The 24709-nt window shown below is 43.0% G+C and overlaps 1 protein-coding gene across 4 annotated transcripts in view; it reads left to right on the top strand.

Annotated features, from left to right (window-relative positions):
• Positions 1-24709, top strand: part of RBMS1 (RNA binding motif single stranded interacting protein 1) — a 200795-nt gene that overhangs the window by 91350 nt on the left and 84736 nt on the right. For all 4 annotated transcript variants that reach the window (XM_074967426.1, XM_074967424.1, XM_074967425.1 and 1 more), the window contains exon 2: positions 17782-17957. In XM_074967426.1, the coding sequence (XP_074823527.1) occupies positions 17782-17957 (176 nt within the window). The remainder of the gene's footprint in view (positions 1-17781; positions 17958-24709) is intronic.

The following is a 24709-nucleotide window of genomic DNA, read 5'->3' as shown; positions in this document are numbered from 1 at the left end:
CTAATCACCCCCCCCTCCTCCCTTCGATCACCACTTGCAAAGGCAATAAAGTCATTGTTGCTTCACATTCATGCATTCTTTATTAATTCATCACACAAATAGGGGGATGACTACCAAGGTAGCCCAGGAGAGGTGGTGGAGGAGGGAAGGAAAATGCCACACAGCACTTTAAAAGTTTACAACTTTTTAAAATTTATTGAATGCCAGCCTTTGTTTTTTGGGCAGTCCTCTGTGGTGGAGTGGCTGGTTGGCCGGAGGCCCCCCCACCGCGTTCTTGGGCATCTGGGTGAGGAGGCTATGGAACTTGGGGAGGATGGTGGTTGGTTACACAGGGGCTGTAGCAGCAGTCTGTGCTCCAGCTGCCTTTGCTGCAGCTCAACCATACACTGGAACCTATTGGTTTGATCCTCCAGCAGCCTCAGCATTGAATCCTGCCTCCTCTCATCACACTGCCGCCACATTTGAGCTTCAGCCCGCCACTTACTCTTTTCAGCCCGCCACTTCTCCTCCCGGTCATTTTGTGCTTTCCTGCACTCTGACATTATTTGCCTCCATGCATTCGTCTGTGCTCTGTCAGTGTGGGAGGACAGCATGAGCTCAGAGAACATTTCATCACGAGTGGGTTTTTTTTTTCTTTCTGATCTTCACTGGCCTCTGGGAAGAAGAAGATCCTGTGATCATTGAAACACATGCAGCTGGTGGGAAAAAAAAGGAACAGCGGTATTTAAAAAGACACATTTTATAAAACAATGGCTACACTCTTTCAGGGTAAACCTTGCTGTTAACATTACATACATAGCACATGTGCTTTCGTTACAAGGTCACATTTTGCCTCCCCCCACCGCGTGGCTATCCCCTCAACCCTTCCCCATCCCCGTGGCTAACAATGGGGAACATTTCTGTTCAGTCACAGGCAAACAGCCCAGCAGGAACAGGCACCTCTGAGTGTCCCCTGAAGAAAAGCACTCTATTTCAACCAGGTGACCTTGAATGATATCTCACTCTCCTGAGGATAACACAGAGAGATAAAGAACGGATGTTGGTTGAACGCCAGCAAACATACACTGCAATGCTTTGTTGTACAATGATTCCCGAGTACGTGGTACTGGCCTGGAGTGGTAAAGTGTCCTACCATGGAGGATGCAATAAGGCTGCCCTCCCCAGAAACCTTTTGCAAAGGCTTTGGGAGTACATCCAGGAGAGCTGCGAATGCCATGGCAAATTAATCCTTTCACATGCTTGATTTTAAACCGTGTATAGTATTTTAAAAGGTACACTCACCGGAGGTCCCTTCTCCGCCTGCCGGGTCCAGGAGGCAGCCTTGGGTGGGTTCAGGGGATACTGGCTCTAGGTCCAGGGTGAGAAACAGATCCTGGCTGTCCGGAAAACCGGTTTCTCCGCTTGCTTACTGTGCGCTATCTACAACCTCATCATCATCATCTTCTTCATCCCCAAAACCTGCTTCCGTGTTGCCTCCATCGCCATTGAAGAAGTCAAACAACACGGCTGGGGTAGTGGTGGCTGAACCCCCTAAAATGGCATGCAGCTCATCCATGGAAGCAGCATGTTTGGGGCTCTGACCCGGAGCGGCTGTTCGCCTCTCTGGTTTTCTGGTAGGCTTGCCTCAGCTCCTTAAGTTTCACGCGGCACTGCTTCGGGTCCCTGTTATGTCCTCTGTCCTTCATGCCCTGGGAGATTTTGACAAAGGTTTTGGCATTTCGAAAACTGGAACGGAGTTCTGATAGCACGGATTCCTCTCCCCACACAGCGATCAGATCCCGTACCTCCCGTTCAGTCCATAATGGAGCTCTTTTGCGATTCTGGGACTCCATCATGGTCACCTCTGCTGATGAGCTCTGCATGGTCACCTGCAGCTTGCCACGCTGGCTAAACAGGAAATGAGATTCAAAAGTTCGCGGGCCTTTTCCTGTCTACCTGACCAGTGCATCTGAGTTGAGAGTGCTGTACAGAGCGGTCACAATGGAGCACTCTGGGATAGCTCCCGGAGGCCAATACCGTCGAATTGTGTCCACAGTACCCCAAATTCAACCCGGCAAGGCCTATTTAAGCGCTAATCCACTTGTCAGGGGTGGAGTAAGGAAATCGATTTTAAGAGCCCTTTAAGTTGAAAGAAAGGGCTTCATCATGTGGACGGGTGCAGGTTTACATTGATTTAATGCTGCTAAATTTGACCTAAAGTCCTAGTGTAGACCAGGGCTGAGATTTCAAAATAGACTAGATGTTTCAACGAGGAATAGTATTTGCTATTATGCTAGACGGGATAAATTACAAAGATGATCGATACTTCAGTGTATATTCTAGCCTAGTGCTAAATAATATATATTCAGGTGGGGACAAAAAGAACATTCCCTTCCTAACTTCCATCCTCCATGATACAAACTCACATAGCTAGACTCTTTGTGTGCATTTCATGCTTTCCTCTGAAACAGCCAACTGTTGGTTCCTCCTCTTCCACAGAGGAATCGGTGCAGCTCTGTTAGGTGAAGATCAAGATTTGGGAGCCCAGTCACAGCCCAGCTGCACATAGGCTCCCCCTGTGTTTCCATTCAGGGGGAAGGAGCAGGCCAGGCAAAGGCAGGAGTAGGGCTGGTATATCCTCTGCTATACAAAATATGGATAGTTGATGCACCCATTGAACACACTGAGGATGGAGGTTGTAGCATCTGCAGAGGTTGAAGCAGTGGCTTTAGAACAGCTCCATTGGGGTTCAGTGGCTTGGGGTGAGGAAATGTTTCCCCTGCATGTCCCCCCCACCCCCTGCGGATGAGACCTGACTACTCACTCTTGGTATGGGGAGATTCTGGTACCAGAACAGGGTGGTAGATTAGGTGACCCATTGGCCTCTTACAAATGTCAATTACTATGTTTGTGAGTAGAGTATTTTAAGTTATCAGCCAATATTTGACGTTGCCTGTTAGCAGCTGTGCAGTAATTAGTCTCTAAGTCTTATTCAGTTTCTGAGGCTTGATCTACACTAAAACCTTATCTTGGCATAGCTATGTTGGTCAAGGGTCTGAAAAAAACCCACTCTCCTGACAGACACAGCTATGCCAACAAAATCCCCAGTGTAGACACAGCTAAGCTGCTGGAAGAGTGTTTCTGTCAACATAGCTAGGAAGGTGGTATTCCTACACAGGTAAGAAAAGCTCCTGCAGTTGGTATACACTGCATTTATGTGACGGGGACATGCCAACATAGCTATTTTTGTAAATGCTGGAAATAGCTAGAACCATGTGCTGTTTGGAAATATATCCAAAATTACACATAATGTAAAATAAGTGAATGGCGTAAGTACTGATTTTAGAGTGACCGTGACTTACCATGTGTAAGGTTGTATTTATGAAGCTTAAATACAAAACTGCATGTGCAAGCAACAGAAAGTGTATGGAATTAGTACTTAATTCATAGACAGTAGCCAAATGAGTTATGTAGACTGAGACAGTCATAGCAATGTACCACCTCCTTTTAAACCATCATGTAATAATTATTTGTAGTGCTTAAAGGCTTTGCTCAGGAATGAGGAAGGGGCGGGGAGGCTATGTGTTAGGTACAGGACATGTACATAACAAAAAGTTGGGCCTTCTCCAAAGAGACTACATACTAATTTTAAGATTGGGTTGGTGGTGTGCACATAGTAACAGTGAGACAGTTATGCTAAGTGTAATAAGCAGCAGGCACAGCAGACTTACAATCATGTACAAGGTGTTTTAATAGGACTGGATTCCCATATACACAGATGTGCACTAGTTCTTCAGTGTTTAAAATATATATATATTGAATAAATAGAAAATGACATGCCAGCTCTCATGTCAGCCAGAAAACGCATCTGTGGTCTAACCCCTGTGACAAACAATTTAGCAACAGTTCCAGTGCTACCAACGCTATGGAGTTTGCCAAAAAAGCAGATGCTTCTTCCGACAGATATCTTACATGGCTTAATATTTGTGTCCTGTAATTACTGTCTAAAGGGAAGAGAGGAATGCCAGGATATTGCAAAATGAACAGGAACACAACATTTTAGTTTAAAAAAAAAAAACAACAACCACCAATCCCAGTTGTTGAAAAAATACTTAATCTTGCATTTCATCTAACGATTAACATTTTTATAATTTGATTTTTAAATATTTTTAGTTTGTATTTTAACAGGATATAGAATTTGTAACAGAAATATAGCATTAATTGGTAAAATGTGGTTATTAGCAACATCTAATCCCCATTACACACGATATTCAGTGCAAGCATCAAACAAGCTGAAATCAACATTTCCAGTGTTTATCAATTTTCCCGATGGAACAACTCTGTGGAGTTGGGGTAGGAAAGAGAGACTATTTACTAGAGCTGTTTGGGAAGTGTTTCTGATCTCTTGAAAACTTTAGATGAAAATGGGGAGAGGTTTTATTTTTTGTCAGAATTCTTTTTTACAAGTTTTCAGGTTTTCAACAGCTGTAAACTGAAGGGTTTTTTGGGGGCGGGGCAGGGGGGAGGTTTATTAAAAGGACACTTGCTGCAGAAACTTTTGTTTTGACAAAACCATTTTTCTTCTAAAAAATAGTTTTTTGGAGAAAATTTACTAGTCTACTATTTTACACTGGTACCATTATTCAAAACAAAAAGGCATTGGGCAGGTCTCTGAATAAATTTAAGTGAGTTTATGGTGTCCAAATCTCAGTACAGTGCGCCTATATTTAAAAGGTGCCCATAATCCTAAAAGCTGTTTATTGGGATATGGGTCTTTTTGGCCTTTTGAGACATACACAAATGTGTAACTGAGGCAAACAGCAGACTTCAAAGCAAAATGATGCCTAGTACCCTGAGAAGGTAAGAGCAGAGTGTGAATTCATGCTGTACCTGTACTCAAGTGTTAACTTAGGTTAACTCATAGAACCCCAATGCTGGAGCTTGCTGGTCAGTTGAATACCGGGGGTGCCTGTGTTTTTGCAGCCTCCAAAGGGATAGTTAATGCCCCCTATGAAAGCTGAGCTGCACTCTTTTTTCTTGAGATAACTTGTGATTGCTTGGTTGGCATCTGTGTTGGTAGGGAGAGCTGAAGTTTTGAAAACAGTATTTAATGGACATCTTAATGTCTGTCAGGAGAGCATCAGTTTCATACAGGGTATTTCACAACAGTCAGATATTTGCTGACTTGCAGAGAAGTGAAACTGTAAGAAAATTCTGAACATGCCAGCTCTGATCTAGCTGGATGTTATTTTTATGCATTGGAGTTTTGGATAATTTTCCATGAGGTAGAATAAATGCCTGAAACTGTATTTCATATAGGCTGGTTTTTGTCATCTACATCTGGGCTGATGCGTCAGAAGCACATACAAGGGAGTTGTGGAGGACAACCTCAGAGGATAAGCCAGAAGGGACCATTGTATCATTTAGTCTGACCTCCTGCATGTTGCAGGCCATGGGACTTCCCTGAAGTTCATGTTAGAAGTACAGCGTATCTTTCGGAAAAACACCCAATCTTTATTTTAAAATTTCCAGTGATGGAGAACATTGTAATATTGCATTCCCTGATCCTAATTTACACCAACAAATGGAATACATTCCCTAGCTGTTGTATAAAGTAAAGCTCATGCTTTATTATTTGCATTCAATATTGTGCTCCGAGCTTATAGCCCCTGTATAAACTTATTAATATTTAATTAAATAAAATTGCTCCAAAGACCTTTTGCTTGTTTTTTGTTGTAACCACAGCTTGATTCCTTGGCAACAAGTTCTCCATATCTTCGTATTCAATGAAGGGTTAACCACAAAAGCACACAGATGTCATCTGTCCCAGCAGCTCACAGTTCCTAGCAGAAAGCTCTCATCTTCCTTCAGGCTCTTGAACTTCTTGACCTTCCCTGGTTTCCTCCTGACTAACTGCCCTAGGTTACCCGTGGTAATGCTGCATTCATGGATCTCACCAAGAAGCCCACTGAGGCCCTAGAGAGTAAAATGTGAATTAACTTTGGGCGTAAATTTAGTTTAGTTTTAAATTATTTAAATTGCCATGTCATGCCTCAGTTGCCTGGCTGGTGCAAGGTGCTGATCTGATCTAGATAGCAGAAACTTCAGAGCCTCCTCCAGGGAGTTGAGAGGCAGAAAGGATGGGAAGGTAAAGGCTGTCACCAGCCATGAGCAGGAGAGTTGTTGCGGAAAGTCACTGATAGCTAGTGCAAAGGAGCAGGGGAATTAGCTCAGCTCTTTTTTCCTCTGCCTGCTATCTTCTGGCGATGTTCTATCTTCTGGGACTTGCCTGCTCCCAGAATGCACTTGTTTCTGTTTCCAGCCTCTGGAGCATCAATACCCTTGCCAGCTGAAGAGAAAGGTCTGAACAAAGGAAATAATGGAGCAGGCTTTGAATGTCCATGGGGATTTCCAGACATACACTGTTTCAGAGTAACAGCCGTGTTAGTCTGTATTCGCAAAAAGAAAAGGAGTACTTGTGGCACCTTAGAGACTAACCAATTTATTTGAGCATGAGCTTTCGTGAGCTACAGCTCACTTCATCGGATGAAGTAGCTCACGAAAGCTCATGCTCAAATAAATTGGTTAGTCTCTGAGGTGCCACAGGTACTCCTTTTCTTTTTTAGACATACACTGGTTTGCAGCTATCTCTTTGGCACTGAGAGTCGCCCAGATGTCAGGCCCATAGTCCCATGTGAAAGGGGAGAAAGGAGTAAGTCTGAGAGACCTAGGAAGATGTGTAAGCCTCACAGATAAAGCAGGTACCACTCTCCCCTCCACTGCAGGGTCTTTCTGCTCCCCACAAGAGTTTAGGAGGTTGATAGGTTGTGGGTACGGAAGGGGCCATGTAAGCCTGATGACTTTCTCGACTGTGAGAGGATCCAGAGGACCCAGCTTCTTGAAACTCTCTCTATTGAGTTGGGTACTGGAAGTGCTTAGAAAGCAGCTGGCTCTCTGACTCTGTGTAGGAGAGCTGACAGACTGCAGAGAGGGCCAGAGAGCCTGCCTCAGGACAGAAGATGCAAACTGCAACCGCAGATCCTTCTGTGTCATCCATTGGGTATTCTTTTTGCTCAGTGGACGTTGGACTCCAGAGACTTCCAGAAATCACCACCTTTGCTCAATCTGTCATATTGCATCAGAGAGGGTGGTTGAAAGATGAAAAATAATTAAAGGGAAGCCTGTGGGACTCTTCCAGTGAAATCCTCACTACAGACATCAGTTTGTTGGGATAAGGAACACCTTGGAAGGCAATGGCCCAGGTTCAGTGTTTGCTGATAAAAAGGAAGTGGGATAGTCAACTGTCTTCATCAGAGAGAAGTCAGACTAATTTCTCTTTGGCATGTATTTTTAGCACAGAACATGTATCCTATTCCCAACCTCCTCCTGTTAGCTCATTGATTACTTTTCAGTAAAGGATAATAACTTAACACTTCACTGGATATTACACGTTCTATTTCCCTGAGTCCAAGGCGTCTTTGTGCATGTGAAGCTTTACCTAAGCTGTGGACAAAGGATTTCATTCTGTAGTTTAATAGCTATCCAGAACCTTTCAGGAGTAATGTTATCATTTATTTAGATTCACCCCACCCACCTGCGTGCACGCGCACACACACAGTTCAGTAATTTCACATCAATACCAATTTGTATATTATCTCAACCTACCTACCTTTCATCAGCCCGATATTTTAAGTGGATTAAGTGGTAGGTACTTCATATGTAATTCCTTGACTAGCTGAATGCCAATGACAAGATTCTCTAGAACCACCCAAGTGGCATTTTTGACTAAAACAGGCACTTTGTGTGTGCTGTAAGTAACTTACAATCTGTACTTCAATTAAACAACATAAAAAAGACTTCTATTAAAAATGTGATCTTCTCACCCCTCCACCCTGCATGGAGCATATCAATTAAACAGTAAAATATAATTAAATACTCACGATATTCAACTCCATAAACATGCTTTTATAGTCTGAATTAAATTAGAGAGCTGTAGATGGCTGAGACAGGAGTAGCTCTCTGTGTCAGCATGTGGGATATTCAGGTTCAAGTCCCCTTGTTTGAGTTTCCCTGGGCAGTTGGAGACTGGGAGCACTAAAGGGCAGTCTGCTGGACTTCTGGGTCAAAGGAATATCTTGAAGCACCAAACAGCAACCTTTCCCTTTGATTGTGAAAAAGCACACTTCTCCTTGGCTGGAATGGTGATGGCTGTGACCAAGTCCTCAAATATAGATAAGTTTATCTATAAATTTCTAATGCACCCACCACTGTAGTTAGTATCTAGTATATGAAATTAAGGAAAGAATGGTTCAGTCCTAGATGACCATACACTCCCATCACTTTGTGCTGCTTTCTTATTCGGGATTACATAAGGTTATAAGGTTGTTAAAAGGAGGAGGGAGAAAAATTGTTCTTGTTGACCTCTGAGGATAGGACAAGAAGCAATGGACTTAAATTGCAGCAAGGGAGGTTTAGGTTGGACATTAGGAAAAACTTCCTAACTGACAGGGTGGTTAAACACTGCAATAAATTGCCTAGGGTGGTTGTGGAATCTCCATCATTGGAGGTTTTTAAGAGCAGGTTAGACAAACACCTGTCAGGGATGGTCTAGATAATACTTAGTCCTGTCTTGAGTGCAGGAGACTGGACTAGAAGATCTCTTGAGGTCCCTTCCTGTCGTACACATCTATGATTCTCTGATTATTCCTGTTGTTTGTCTTTTATATCCAAAGGAAAAGCTGACAGGCAATTCTGCTGTTACAGAGGGACTGCCTGTGCCAAAAAGGATGACATTTCACATCCCATAAGAGGAGCAAAGGCTTTGCTTTCCTCAGATGAGGGCCTTCCACTGGGAATGCTCAGCCTTTGAAAATTTCACCTTAGTGACCATTACCTGTAACTTCTCCATTGATCGCTGCTCTCAGGATGAGGTTGTGAGGGATTAGCAATAGGGTCTCTGAGTGAGGCCAGCTGAGGGCTTTGAAGATTCTCACGAGTGGAACGGGGAGGCACAGTATAGCAATAGAGTGACCTATTTTACGTAGAAGGTGAGTCAGTCTGTGCTGAAGGGGATATAGAGGAAACTCCTGGGGGAAAGTCTAATCGCTGATTAGTTCTGGGAATGAGTAGTAGGAAGGAAATGGTAAACCAGTGTGGACTGGGGATGACATTTATAATGAAAAGAAGTATTGTCACTACACAGCAAAGACCATCTATTCAGCTTTATTCATCATTTACACTGATTTAGCGTTAATTTTAAGATCCTGTAGTTCATTTTAATGGGAAAAATGTTAAACTAATTAATGTGTTGCCTTGTAGATTCCAGTTTAAAAATCACATTGCAAAATGTTTAAGTTCATATCACTAGATCAACTGCTGCTCTTAAAGAGACTCCATTTTAATTTGGAGCAGAATTTGTTTTGTAAAATAAGCTTTTATAAAACCTAAAACCAATCGAAACATTTGCAGTTATTGTTCATAAAAACTGCTATTAAACAAATACATTTCCCAACAGTGTTTCAAAGCCAAGCTATGCAACAATAAGAATTTGAAAGTAAAACTAGCAACAAACAAAAGTGAAACTAGCATAATTGATTTCTCATTGTACATGCTAAGAGTAGTTAGGAAGGAAGTAAAGAGTATAAATAGTAGCAAATGAATTTTACTTTTTTGGTTATTTCATTCTTAATATAACAGTGTTACAAATAAAATAGGTAAAGAAATTTGCTTACAGTATATGGTTTTAAGATGCCACTGTCCCTTTAATCCAGTGATTGTGTGTTTCTAAGTCACTCTTTTGAACATCTGTAATTGTAAAGCATTTTGAGGTTGGTAAAGTTATGAAAAGCTAGCAGGCACTGAAAGCTGTCTGTAGCTTTAGGAACACAACACTGCATAGACTTACATTCACTTCCTATTTGAATGTAATCATTAGGACTAGAAGCAATTTCATATTTAAGAAAAAGCTTAAATTCCTCGTAAGTATGCGTCTTGGGACTTTCCCCCTGCACTCAGGAGGAAAAACTCACTCTCCACTTGCCACAGACTAGAAGTGAGCTTTTTATTTATTTATTTATTTTCTCCAAACCCAGTTTATAGTGCTGGGGTGGCCAAACTTACTGACCCTCTGAGCCGCATATGACAATCTTTCGAATTTTGAGTGCTGGGACACACCTGATGGGACTTCAGCCCCATGGGAGGTACCTGCCAGGACTTGGGCTTCAGCCCTGCTTCTGCTGAAGCCCCAAGCCCCAACAGGCATTCCCTGCGGGGCTGAAACCCTGAGATCCCCCCCTCCTCCGCTGGGCAGAAGCCCCTACTCCATCACCCTGCTACAAGGCAGAGGTCCCAAGCTCCCCCCACCCCGGTAGGTCGAGAATGGAGGAGGGGGTGTACGGGGCTCTGCAAGCTGCACTTTAACTGTAAAAGAGCCTGGTTTGGCCACCCCTGTTATAGTGTTTACGCTCTTCATAATATAATAAGATTTTATGATCCAAATTGTATACAAAGTGCACAAAAAAAAAGCATTGAAGCATTGAAAATAGTTTCTATTTGCTATACGTGTATACTATAATTACCATCTGAGAGCCAGATTTTGGCCTCATACATATATGCATGGGTGTGACTGATTTCAGTGGAAGTTGTACGTGTGTGTCTAATATAATATGAGGAAAGCAGTTGACTGTAAAACTTTAAACAGAACAATTGTATCTTTCGTCAGCTTACACATGAGTGTACCTTTCAAAAGAGACCCATTTAGGGAAGGGAATAGCATTATGCAAACCTAGCTTTTAGTGCAGTATGAAAAGGTTTTGAAGTTAACTGCTTTGTGCATAGGTTACAACCCTAAAAATAGTTGCTTTGCGTTAGTGGAAGCAGTATGCTCTAACTGCACCTATCGTGCTGCTACGGTTAAGAATCCCTCCGTGTTTTTGTTACAAATTTAAAGGGAGAGTTTAATTTCTATCCCATTTTGAATCATGCCTGGACAAAACTCTGGGTCAAGGCTTGAGATCAAAATGTAAATCTTTCGAAAGAGATTTGATATTTTATAAAAAGTTTTCTACAGTGACTGCTTTTGAATTATAAAATTGCAAAAAAATGCTCTAGGGACAGATTTTTTTCATATTTAAAATAATCCTTTGAGATTTAAATTTGAAGTTTTTTAGCAGTTGAGCATGCATGAGAGCTCAAAGCATTACATAACATTTCAGTTGGGTATTGATGTTGTCCAAAAGTCATGTTTCTGCATTTCAAACCTAATTTTATGGTGTTAAACTGGATGTTGCAACTAAATGTTATTGTTACTGTATAATAAACCTTCTTAATATCCTGAATTGAAAGAGATTACAAAACACTCCCAAGAAAACACACAAAAAATAAACACAATTATGATTAGCTACAAAGGTATACTTATATCTGCTATAGTTCTCTGGCTCACAACAGCATGCCTTTCCTGCTGTACCCCACAATGATTCCTGAATAGTTTCACTCTTTTCGTGTCCTAAGTGTCCACCTCCAAATCTATATTAGAATTCACTTTTTTTCATTTTTTTCACCTTGTCTTCCATCCTAATCCATTGTGACTCTTTACTCCTACCTTCCCCAGCTGTGGAGCTCTAAAGTTTTGCAGGAAAGGGGCTCTGCCCTGTGGACACACACTACTAGTGTAAACCTTGCAATTTATGGAATTTACCTACGTAACCTTAGCTCTGTCCCTATGTCCATGCATGTACATTAAAATGCTCTTTAATTACATCATATAGGAATTTCCATACAAAAAACTTTCTTGTTATAGTGTATAGTATAGTATAGTATAAGGCACAGGATTAACTCGGCTTCGGCACCCAGCCGCCCCTCGCTGGGCCATACCGCTCAGCCGGACCAGATAGCGCCACCGGGCCCGCAGCCTGGACAGTGGCAAGGAGCCCCATGGCAGGGACAATGGTGTCAATGGGCACCATAGCCATCGATGCCCACCCAGGCGGGAACCTGCTCGGTGGCCAGGGTGTCCGAGGCCTCATTGGCCTCGTTATCTAGGCAGAGGGCAAGTCGACAGGTCATGAGTCGGCTCTGCACCCGGACTTCGACCTGGGGGTTGATCCTCTAGCAGCGGCTGAGGCCCACACCCCCGTGTTGGCCTCCTCTCCTGCACCAGATGACACCATCACGGCACCGCCGCCCTCTGCTCCACAGGAATACTTCAGGGCACATCAAGACCTGCTAAAGTGGGTGGTATCGAGCCTCCAGCTGCAGGCTGAGGAGATGGAGGGCCCGTCCAATTCCCTCTTTAATGTACTGTCCCCCTCGGTGCTGGGCTGTGTGGCTTTACCCCTTCACCAAGGAGTAGCCAACATCTCCAACGCCTGTGGCTAACTCCTACCGCTCTGGCCCCGATTTCCAAGAAGGCTGAGAGGAAGTATTTCGTGCTGGCTAAGAACCACGAATACCTCTACTCTTACCCAGCACCTAACTCTCTGGTGATGGAATCTGTGAACCACCAGGAGCGGCAGGGCCAGCCCGCGCCCACCCCGAAGAATAAAGACGCCAAGAGACTAGACTCTTTTGGTAGAAAACTTTACTCCTCTTCGAGTTTCCAGCTCAGGGTGGCCAACCATCAGGCCTTACTGAGCCGATTATAATTTTAATTTATGGGAGTCCCTGCCAAAGTCAAGCCACTCCTCCCAGAGTGGGATAGGAAGGAATTTAAGGCATTGGTGGAAGAGGGGGCGATGGCAGCCAAAGCTGCCCTGCAGGCAGCGACAGACGTGGTGGATACAGCGGCTTGCTTGATGGCCTCCGCAATCTCCATGCGCAGGGCGTCGTGGCTCCTCCTGTCCGGCTTTCGGCGGAGGCCCAGTCCCTCATGCAGGATCTGCCCAAAAGCCCTGTTCACCGAACAGACAGACGTCAGGCTGCACGGGATGAAAGACTCTTGCACCACCCTGCAGACCTTGGGCCTATACATCCCTCCAGATAAGGACAAGGGCAAACTGCAGACGTCGGCTCACCCTGCACAGAGCAGATATGAGCCTCCTTACAAGAGGCCAAGAGACCAAAAGCGCCGGCCTCAACGACAGTCCTGCTCTGCCCCACAGCCTGGGCCCTCTAAGGGCAAGAGGCAGGGAAAGAGTCGGTTTTGACTATTTGCAGGGGGACACCAGGGTAGTTGCCATGGGAACCCCCCCTACTAATAAAGTTTGTGTTCGGCAACCGATTGTCTGCCTTCCGTGGGGAATGGTCACGAATAACCTTGGACCACTGGGTCCTCAGCACCATTTCCAAGGGCTACATGTTGCAGTTCAGTTCACCCCCACCCAACCACCCCCCATCCCTGGCGGGCTCAGAGGACCCAGAGCACGTTCACCTCCTAGGTCAGGAGGTGGAACGATTACTATGCCTGGGGGCGGTGGAGAGAGTGCCAGTAGAATTCCAGGGCAGGGGCTTCTACTCCCGATATTTCCTGATCCCAAAGGTGAAAGGGGGTCTCAGGCCCATCCTAGATCTGCGGAATCTCAATCGGTTTATGGTCTGCTCCAAGTTCCACATGGTTTTCCTGGCTTCTATTATCCCCTCCCTGGACCCAGGGGACTGGTACGCGGCCCTGGACCTTCAGGACGTGTATTTCCACATCCATGTTTTCGAAGGGCACAGGCACTTCCTCCGTTTCCTGGTGGAGCCCAACCACTACCAGTTCACGGTTCTCCCTTTTGGCCTATCCACGGTGCCCAGGGTATTCATAAAGTGTATGGCGGTGGTGGCGGCAGACCTCAGACGAACAGGGGTCCAGATGTTCCCATATCTGGACGATTGGCTTCTCAAGGGCAACTCACAGCCTCAGGTGAGGGCCCGTATGGATCTGCTCCTGTCTACATGTGCCAATCTCGGCCTCTTGGTAAATGAGACCAAATCAGCGCTGGTCCTGGTGCAGCGTATAGAATTCATAGGGGCACTATTGGACTCCTTAAGGGCCACAGCTTTTCTCCCAATGGGCAGTTTTGAAACCCTCAAAGGTCTTATCGCCTCGGTCACGGCTTTTCCAGTGACAACAGCAAGGGCGTGCCTTCAGATCCTGGGACACATGGTAGCATGCACATATGTGGTCCGCCACGCCAGGCTCCAAATGAGGCCCCTCCAGCTATGGCTAGTTTCCCACTTCTCCCAGGTGCGGGACAGCCTGGACAAGGTCCTCTTGGTACCGACCCTGGTAATTGCCTCCCTTCAATGGTGGTCCTCCCTGGGCAATGTGCTCCAAGGGGTTCCTTTCCGGGAGATGGCCCAGTCAATAGACCTGGTGTCCGATGCATCGGACTTGGGCTGGGGAGCCCACATAGGGAACATGAAAACCCAAGGGATGTGGTCAACCTCGGATGTGTCCCTCCATGTAAATGTCAGGGAGCTCAGGGCGATACGGTTGGCGTGTGTGGTTTTCGTCACGCAGCTTCACGGCAAGGTGGTCAGAGTCCTTACGGACAACACCACCACGATGTTCTACATCAACAGGCAAGATGGGGTACAGTCCTCGGCCCTCTGCCGGGAAGCCCTGAGCCTATGGGAGTTCTGTATAGTCCACGACATCTCCCTGAGGGCTTTCCACCTACCGGGCACCTGCAATACACAGGCTGATTGCCTCGGCAGGGTTTTCTCCCCCCATTACGAGTGGTCGCTCCACTCGGAGATCACTCACTGGCTCTTTCGAGAGTGGGGAATTCCCTACGTGGACCTGTTCGTAACCCGCCAGAACTGGCGTTGCCCCTGGTTTTGTTCCGGGGGTGGGGTTGGGAAAGGACGTGATCTCAGATGCCTTCCTCCTGTCGTGGTCGGACCAGCTTTTCTATGCTTTTCCACCTTTACCCCTTACAGGCAAAGTTCTAGAAAAAGTGGAAACAGACAAGGCACTTATCATCCTTATCGCCCCAGCCTGGCCCATCAACACTGGTACGGGACCTTACTGGACCTGTTGGCAGCCCCTCCGAGGAGGTTGCCGCTTCACCCAAACCTCCTCTCCCAGAGTGGGGGCCGCCTCCTTCATCACAATCTGGTCACTCTCCAGCTGACAGCATGGCTGCTCAGTGGCTAGACAAGGAGGAGAGGAGGTGTTCTGAGGAAGTCAGGCAGGTCCTCCTGGAAAGTAGGAAGCCGTCCACACGCTGGACATACCTGGCAAGGTGGTCCAGATTTTCCAGGTGGGCGGGAGAGCGGGGAGTCTCCCCATCGTCCACACTGCTCCATCTTATCCTTGAGAACCTCCCGTCCCTTAGGACGCAAGGGCTGACTCCTGCCTCTGTCAGAGTACGCTTGGCGGCCGTATCGGCCTTCCACCCACTGGTGCAAGGGCACTCAGTCTTCTCCCATACTATGACCTCCCGCTTCCTGAGAGGCCTTGACCATTCATTCCCATATGCTAGATCCCCTATACTGCAATGGGACCTAAAACTAGTGTTGTCCCACTTCACAGGGCCTCCCTTTGAACCCTTGGCCACATGTTCCTGGTCTCACCTATTCTGGAAGGTAGCCTTCCTTGTAGCAATCACGTCAGCCCGATGTGTCTCAGAGCTCAGGGCCTTGACCTCGGAACCTCCACATATGGTCTTCCACAAGGATACGGTCCAACTTCGCCCACACCCTTCATTCTTCCCGAAGGTGATCTCCGCCTTCCATATAGAACAGGACATCTTCCTTCCCGTGCTCTGTCCCAAGCCCCATTCCTCCAATGAGGAATGCCGCCTCCACACGCTCAATTTGCACAAGGCACTGGCCTTCTACCTGGATCGGACTAAACCATTCCGTAAATCCTCGCAACTCTTTGTTGCCTCGGCCGAGCATATGAAGGGGCAGCCTATTTCCACCCAGCGTCTTTCTCGCTGGATCACCTCGTGCATACACATGTGCTATGATCTGGCAGGGGTTCCCCCGCCACTGATCGTCAGAGCGCACTCAACGAGGGCTCAGGCCTCGTCGGCTGCCTATGTAGCCCATGTCCCTATCCAGGACATCTGTAGGGCTGCCACCTGGTCTTCAGTACAAACATTCACTGCACACTATGAGATCATCTCCCAAACTAGGGATGACGCTGGGTTCGGCAGAGCAGTACTGTGTCTCGGGAACTCATGAACTCCTACCCACCTCCCACAGATATAGCTTGGAATCACCTACTGTGGAATACACATGAGCAAGCACTCGAAGAAGAAAAGACAGAAAAGAAAGACCTGTTCCGTAACTGGTGTTCTTTGAGATGTGTTGCTCGTGTCTATTCCATATCCCTCCCTCCTTCCTTTCTGTCGGAGTTGTCCGGCAAGAAGGAACCAAGGGTGGGGGGAGCTCACGGCTCCCCTTCTAGCGCGATATAGAGGAGCCACTCCAGGGGTCACAGCAGTGCTTCCCCCCCCTACGGGTACTGCTAAGGGAAAAACTTCTGCACCGGTGCACATGGCGCGCGTGCACATCTACTGTGGAATGGACATGAGCAACACATCTTGAAGAACACCAGTTACGGAACAGATAACTGTCTTTTTTTGCTATGAAATTTAATATTTAGCTTCTATAGTTCTGTTGTCATTGGGAGTACAAATTTACTGCAGTTGTGAGCTCACTGTAAATAAGTGTGAAAGTTGGTAAGATGTCACAATACCTTATAATAAATGTTGATAGGAAAAGGTATGAAAAGGAGAAAGAAATACTGGATTAACCGAAACAAAAAGGGCCCACTGATATGATGAAGCACAGTGTTAAAATCATGCTCTGAATTAACGGAAAATGTGAAACCAGGAATTAATGGAGCAAAATTGATGTATCCGATATTAGGCCTAACTGGTGGCATCTTTAAAGAAAGAGACTTTGGGGGAAAATAAGAGATCATGTGGAGTCTACTGGCATGAGACTCACCATCCTGGCTGCCACCTCTCCTACCACACCCCTCCCCCCCCCACGGGAGCCCAGGCCATCTTCATCATAATCCTGAGAGGTGTCCTGATCAGAACAGCCCAGAAAGAGGGATCCAGAAGACATGGCCACCTCTACCAGCTCCAGCTGAATCCCAGATGCAACATGAGATGAAATGGGGTTGGACTTTAGCGGCAGCAACAGCTCCAGTTCATCTCAACTAACTTCTTCTTTCTTCCCCCAGTTAGCTGGAGTTTTTAGAAGAAAAAACTATTAAAGGGAACAAACATTTTGTTAAAATTTAAATCCTTACTTAATACAGTACTTCATATTTCAAATGGTTTAACTGTTTTTTCTTCTTCTCTGTATCTTTAATAAAAGATTAAAAGGATGTTTAATGGTGTGTTTGCCATGGTACTATGCAGGCTCTATATACCAAACCCTGAACCTAGTTTAAACAGATTAATGTTGAGCAGTGAATGGGTTATGTAATGTTAATACATTTGGCCCGCATATTCAGTCTAAATTAATACATTTCTTAGTACCTGTAATATTTAATTCTTTTATAACATATGAAACTATGTTAAATGGTTTTTATATATGTTAATGAGAACCTGAAATCAAATTTTTTTTTTTTTTTTTACATCTAATGTCCCAGTGGAGGGTGGTGATATAGTCCTGTGAGAAATATAAAACAGAGGGTATATGTAATTTGAATCAGTGTCATGCATTTAGAGTGCTTGAGATTATTATTCTGCATATCGGAGTACACCTAATGATCCCATGCCAAATATGGTGAAAACGGGCGTATTTAGAATATGAGTAGCTGCACAGAGTTAACATGTTCAGAGTGGCAAATGTGCTGTTAATGCTGCAGGTAGTCTGTATTTCATTCTGACAAGCTCTGTCTTTGTTTTGCAGCCGTCCATTGTACCATCCCACCCAATGGCTCCTCCTAGCCCCAGCACCACCAGCAGTAATAACAACAGCAGTAGCAGCAGCAACTCAGGTTGGGATCAATTAAGTAAAACAAACCTTTACATCCGAGGACTGCCTCCAAACACCACTGACCAGGACCTGGTAAAACTATGCCAACCGTAAGTACTACTCTTAAAATTCAGTCTTTTAAAACTTACAGGACGTTTGTGATGTGAGTGCTAATGTCATGAGGGGAGAAGAAATCTAGCCCCATGTTTAGTATTCTTGAGTCTGTGATGTGATGAGAACTGTCAACTTTTGAAATCAGTAGGTGCTGAGCATGTGTGGCACCTTCAGAAGCAGAGAACAGACTAAATATATAGTAAATAAGTGTATCCCAGGTTCCTGATTTTAAAAAAAACACGGACACCCATTCTCCTGACTACTTGTTTATCTGCTGTAATCACAAAAGATTAAAAACATTTGAAAATTATCAAACAATTGTGTAGCTTGTTTTTAAAAGCATATGATTAAGATCTTCTCAGTTAGCAACTGATGTAGCTGCACCAAGACAAATAATAAAGCTGAACCAGTGTAAACTTGCACCTGGGCAGCTTTCACCAGTTTCAAACTAAGATTTACACTAGTGCTGTACGATTGCAGTAGGGGTTTGCGTATAGTGCAGCTACATCAGGGCTAAAAAACGCGGTATAGACATAGCCTAGAGAAACTTTTTCAGACAACACTGTTTAGCAAAGTTCATATCAACGGGATGTTGTATAAATCCATGCATTTTGGGTATTTCTGAATATGGAGTGGGTGTATAATTATATTATTTACACTTTTTTTTTTAATCACATTTCTTCTCTGGAACATATAATTCTTGACTGCTATATTGACTTTCTAAAAAATGAAAAAATTTCGAGATTCACAACACACTTGCCAGACCATTATTGAAACAAAATATTATACCTGTAAAATTTACTGATAGCCTGTAAGTTTCAGTTTCTACTTTCTATCTGGTAAACAAGGAAAGCCCCTAATTTTTCATTCCTGCAAAAGTACACTTTAATAGTTTGGGTTTATATGGAACCTCTTTGAGATTCTCAAACACTGATTAAACCTCAGATAACTTTATGCAGGCTTTTGTCCCCCATTTAACATATTTATAAATGAGGATATCTAAAAAGTCTTGTCCATGGTCACGCCACTAGTCAGCAACACAGCCAGGAAAAGACCCCTACATCCTGGCTCCCCGTTTATTTGAACCACTAGATGACACTCTGGAAAAATAGGTGCTGGACTGTTGATTTGTACTTTAGCAAAACTTTTTTGCCGTTCTGTCCATAATTTCAGAAATTAATATAAATTAAATCTGGAGGGGTCATATTTAGGTTTGATAGAATTTGATTTATAATTTCAATGGATAATATCTGTTTGTTTTTAAGCATTTTTTTCTATTTTTATCTATTTTAAATTTTCACAGTTGCTGGAAGTTATGGGCGGAGGTGTCAGATAATAATTAATGACAGTAGGCATTCAGATTCAAAAGGTTGAAGCTTTATAAACATTAAAACACAAATTGTCAACATCACATGTTACAATATGCAAAGTAAATTTCCTTAAATCAGACGCTAAGTTCTCAAGCAGCATTTTTCTGACTTTGTTTATACATTTCAGTTGTCAATTGAAAAAATAGTGCACATGTATGGTGGAATCAATGTTTATTGACATTTACAGATAAAACTAAATCTTTCCAGCCTAATCACGCATATTAATTGATCTTGTCAGTTTGTCTGCCAAAGCAGAATTGTTCTCTGTATTATATCTTTTAATGTTCTCCTCTGTATTTCATTATCCCAATGATGGAGCTTCCACCATTTTCTCTGAGCTGTATTCCAAAGTCTAAATGACCTCACAGTTTCCAGATTTTCAAATGATGTTCAGAAGGTGCAATTAAATACATACAAGACATTTGTTCACTTTTTTTATTTTTAGTGTCCTTGCTCTCCTGTATGCAAATAGAGCCTCTATTTTAAGGATGGCTGGGTTCCCCCCTTCTTGCTCCCTCTTCTAAAAAACAGGATTCTTTGATCAATTTTGGTGTCCATATAACTGTCGATAATCTTACTGAAGTTTATTTTACTTTTTTTCCTTAAAAGTAGTGTGAGTAGTGCAGGTCAGTTGATGAAGCTTTGTTTTATACTTATTAGATTGACATACGTTATGCCAGTATTCTTGTCATTTTCACTTATGAAAATGCATCCAGAATTAGTTATTCCAGAGTCTGTACCAATCCATATCTGCCTTTATGGCTGCTCGCTCTCAGAAGTTCTTCACACCCCCTTGACTACATGCCTGTTTCAAGGACACCACCTGTTCTCTTCCCAAATAGTGGCTGCTCAATGCTGGTATATTTCCATGATCTCCTCCCTCTTCAAATAGCTCATCAGCTTCCTGTTACGGAAAGGTATGTTCAGCTGGATAGAGCTAAATACTTACAACTCCTATCAAAGTGCTTAGCACTTCTAAAAAATCAGGCCCAAAAATATTGAGTACCCAAAAATTGCAGCATCTAAAATAAAATATATGGCTGTTTTTGAAAATTTTGGTATCACTGGAAACATCAGGCTCACAGGTCCTCTCTTCTTACTGTTCTTTCTCTTTCTTTTCTACCACATCCATATCCCTCCTAACTTTGTTTACCTGCTCAGCAATAGTTCCTGCCAGCCACTACCAAATATTGCTACCAGTTGTCTGTTCCTTCCAGCAGTGTTTTGTTGCATTTTTGTCCCATTTCTCATAATTTTGTTCTCATTTTCTCAAACAGGCAGTGTCAGTTATTCCTATGTTCTTTATATCCAGTTCATATCAAATTATATGTAAAGATAGCATAATTAAAAATCATGGGCTAACAATGCAAAAAGTGGTAGGGATGATAGGGGAGGGTAAGGGGCAAAAATTTAGTAACTGTATAATAGCTTTTGCTTTCTTCTTTCTGTCTTTTTTTAATAGGCATGACATAATATGGTCAGAAGAACTTCAGATTTTCAAAGGACGGGTTTGTTTTGAAAGACCTTATAACAGTTCCAAACCTTCACAGCTGAATATTGTATCTGTAGATAGAAAACAATATTATGCCTAATTTAGAAAAATGAAATTTTTATTGCGAGAAAATGACAAACTTCTAGTTTGAGAAGTGTTACGTTTATTGCAAAAATAAAACTTTCTGCTTTCAGGATAATACTCACTGTTTCAATAGTTTTGTGATTATAATGAAAGAGCTGGGCCAACTATCAGAAAAAAAATTAGACTTATTACAGTGTATGTCCTGAAAGATTCCCATAAATCTTACTAAAAAAGGAGCAGATAATTAATTTTGTGAAAAGAGCCATTCATAAATTATGAAATACTAAAGCCTTGCACATGAAGATGACTTCTCTAAGGTTTAACTCATTCTAGATACATGTATGGTAGAAGAGTTTTTCCTTTTTTTAAAACTTGTTTTTCAAAAATAATACAGAAGCACCCTCAGGATCCTCCAAGTTGAGACTGTTGGGTTGTTGCTTCTCTTCAGTAGCTGACTGGTAGCAGGAAGCACTCATAACTTTAAACATTTTGTCATCTTGAGCAGACTTCTCTTATCTCTCTCGGAGCTTCCCCAGTTTGAGTGTGTGTGTGTGTGTTTCTGGCAATCAGAGAAAAAAAAATTGTGATCTTTTTCTGGTTTTGTTCTTTGCCTCTTGAATTGGGCAAAGGTTCTGAATTATTTGCTCAATCTGTAGTTCGTTATAGAATGATCTTTGGCTATGTCTACGCTACAGAGCCTATTCTGGAATCACTATTCTGTACCTGGCTTTTGGCTCTTGCCTTTTTTGTTGGAAGACAAATGGTTCCTGAAAGTGAGCTTGAGGCCTCTCAGGATAGATGAAGCTTCTATGAGTTAGTTTCTATGAGGAATTTCTCTGGTAAGAGATTCCTGTGTTAAGACATTCTCCTCTTCTATCTTAAAATTCTCCATTTCTGCTGAGGAAGCAAGTGAGATTTCCAGAAGATTTTAAAATCGAAGACTTGGAACATTTGACCAAAAATCTGAGTAGTTTATTAAAAACTGTAGGCTTCTCTGCCAGCATAGCCCTTTAGCAACTGGAGTTAATGTCAGTTCTATCATATGGAAACAAGACTCTCCTAATGCAGAGGCTTACTATTAGAGGCTCACATTTATGAATTATGGAAAGTTCCACATGCCAAATTCTCACTTTCTGCAATTCTGTGTAAACTATACAGGTTTCCAGGAAGTAGCTGTGGAACATGGTATTTAGTTTCCAAACTGGATTTTGCAATATCCAGCTGCTCCGCTGGGGCTTCCTTGCCACTTACTGATCTTATAACTGCTAAAAACTTCTTAGATAAACAACCTTTAATATGCACTTGGTAAATGAGAAATCAAGAGAAATTCTATTTTGGTCTTGTCTAACTCAGTTTATATCAATCCAAGATAAATTACTCGCACTTTATTTAAATATTTTTATTAAACAGATATTGCCAGGCTGCTTTCAGGAAAAAAGGTGTATTCATTCATTCATTCATTCACTCATTTATTTATTATAGAACATAAAATTAGTAAAAATGTTATGTGTTTTATTTGATTAACTGAAAACAGGTTTTGATGTATATTCAGACCTTTCCTTGAAGTGTTTACAACCAAAACATCGCATCATTGTGCGATCTCATAAAAGCCACAAAGTAAAACTGATTGTCTGTTTTCTTTGTTCAGACTGAGTCAAATATAAAATAAACCGGGGTGAAATCCTTGACCCACTGAAGTCAGTGGCAAAGCTGCCATTGATGCTAAAGGAATCAGGATCCTACCTTAAATCCTTAAATGTTGTTTGTTCTTATAATTCAAGATGTTATTAGAAACACCTGTAATAATTTTTACTGGACAGTTTCCAGTTATAGGATGGAATTCATTCTCTTGCAAGAAGGCTCACACAAAGTCCCCTGAGCTGTCAAACTCCAGGGATAGTCTTGAGCAAGGTGTGTGAGTGGAGAGTCCGCAGTATACCTGCAGGTTGCAGAAGTGGTTTCTCCTCTGGTTCACAATAAGCAGCTGTTAATAGGTGTGTGGTGAGTAGGTTAGGAAGTGTCCTAGTAGATTTACTCTTTGGCAGATTCAGGATCTAGAAACCTGTGTGGAAGGATTAAGTTGTAGTGTCATAGCCTTCCTTGATGCTACGAGCTGAATTCCATCCTCCAGTTCCTACTTAATTCCTTGTGCTATGCCGGTTTCTTCAGGCCTCGTGGAGAGAGGAGTTAATTTAGTCCATAAAATAAACAGTTGCATATAGTTTATTATGTTATATATAGATGCTTTAAGTGTCCAAATAAACTACAGTTAGAGCACAAGCTACTTGTCACGCATATTGATTTTTATTTCCCTTTCCAAAACAGCATTGTACATTGTACTATAATATTGAAAAATCATATTAAATAGATTATTTTATAGCAAAATAACCGATCTTTAAATATAATTAGAGTATTTGAGTCACTCTACAGATTCTTCTATTAAAAAGTGGCATAGGTGGTTCTGGTGGTACAAAGACTTCGTTTTTCTTCTCATTGCTTCATTCAGTAAGTTCAGTTCTGGCATAGAGGAGCTGGCAGTGCTGAACTTGAATGGTGGTTTTTATTTTGATTAAATTTTTTTGGGAAGTTGCTATAGAAAGTTCTTATTTAACTACAGAAGGGTAGAACTTGTTGTTCTGTTTGCAGTGAGGCCCTATAGTATATTTGTAAATTGTATTTATTTATGCACCACTTTAAATAATGCCTTTTTCTCCGGAAAAGTACTTCTCAAAAAATGATAGAGAGCTTTTTTTTTTTTTTTTTTCCAATATCTTTCCTACTATAGAAATCTACTACTCCCCACCTCCTTTCCCCGGCCCTTTTAACAACACACGAGTAGGAGCAGCTTGTCCTTTTTCTGCCAGATTAAAACAGTATATTGTACTTTTTGTGAAGGTGGATCGCCTGGGAGTGCAGATATTTTCAGATGGTATTAGTGGCATTTCCATTGAAAATGAAAAACCTACATTTATGAATAGGCCATTTAAACACAAGCCTACTATTCCAATCCTGCGCTGTAAAAGCAAAAACATATCTGGTCTGCCAGAGGCAGAAATATGGAAAAAGCAAAATATTTATCATGTTTATTACGGTAGTGCCTAGGGGTCATCTGGGAACAGGGTCCCATTGTGCTAGGCACCTGTGCAAATCTGCAATAGACCGCCCCTGCCCCCAAGAGCTTACAATCTAAATAGACAATACAGATGGAGGGCAGGGGAAATGAAGGTAACATACAAACAGCGTGATCAGTGTGATGGTTGGCAGATGTCATCATGTTTTCAGTATGTGGGGTGGTGGGGGAGATGTTATGTTAGGAGGATATTAGTTAAGCGAAAAGACGAGCGGGGGGGAACAGGAGGGATTGGAGCAAACAGCCAATCAGCCCAGGCGAGAGAATGCTCACAGTGAAAACTGCAGAAAGCAGTGATGATATCATCAGTCTCTGTCTGTCCCTGCATGAACTGTTTTTGCAGCTGTTCTGCTGTCTTTAGTTTCTGGCTGGCTCCTTCCTACAGTTTCTTTCCCCAAGCCCATATAGCTGGGAGTGCCACATAGGTTCTCATGCCTTGGAGTGGATCTCCCCTGCACAGTTCTGGGATGTAGGGGTGGTCCCATCTGGGTCTCATGTTACTCCTTCTCTCTCAGTGCAGAAATAGCTGGTGGAAGTGGGCTGTGCTGATTTTTGCACTCCAGAATACATTATATGGGGCTTGTTTTAACTGTAGCTTTTATTTAGGTTCTGTTACGCAAAAGCTCACTACTTACAGTTTACAGTTAATGTCTGAGGATCTGAAATTGCAAA

This window comes from Natator depressus, chromosome 11, assembly GCF_965152275.1.
Source record: "Natator depressus isolate rNatDep1 chromosome 11, rNatDep2.hap1, whole genome shotgun sequence".
NCBI classification, from domain to species: domain Eukaryota; kingdom Metazoa; phylum Chordata; order Testudines; family Cheloniidae; genus Natator; species Natator depressus.
The sequence above is the reverse complement of the archived record's forward strand: the minus strand, read 5'-3'. Positions and strand labels throughout refer to the sequence as shown.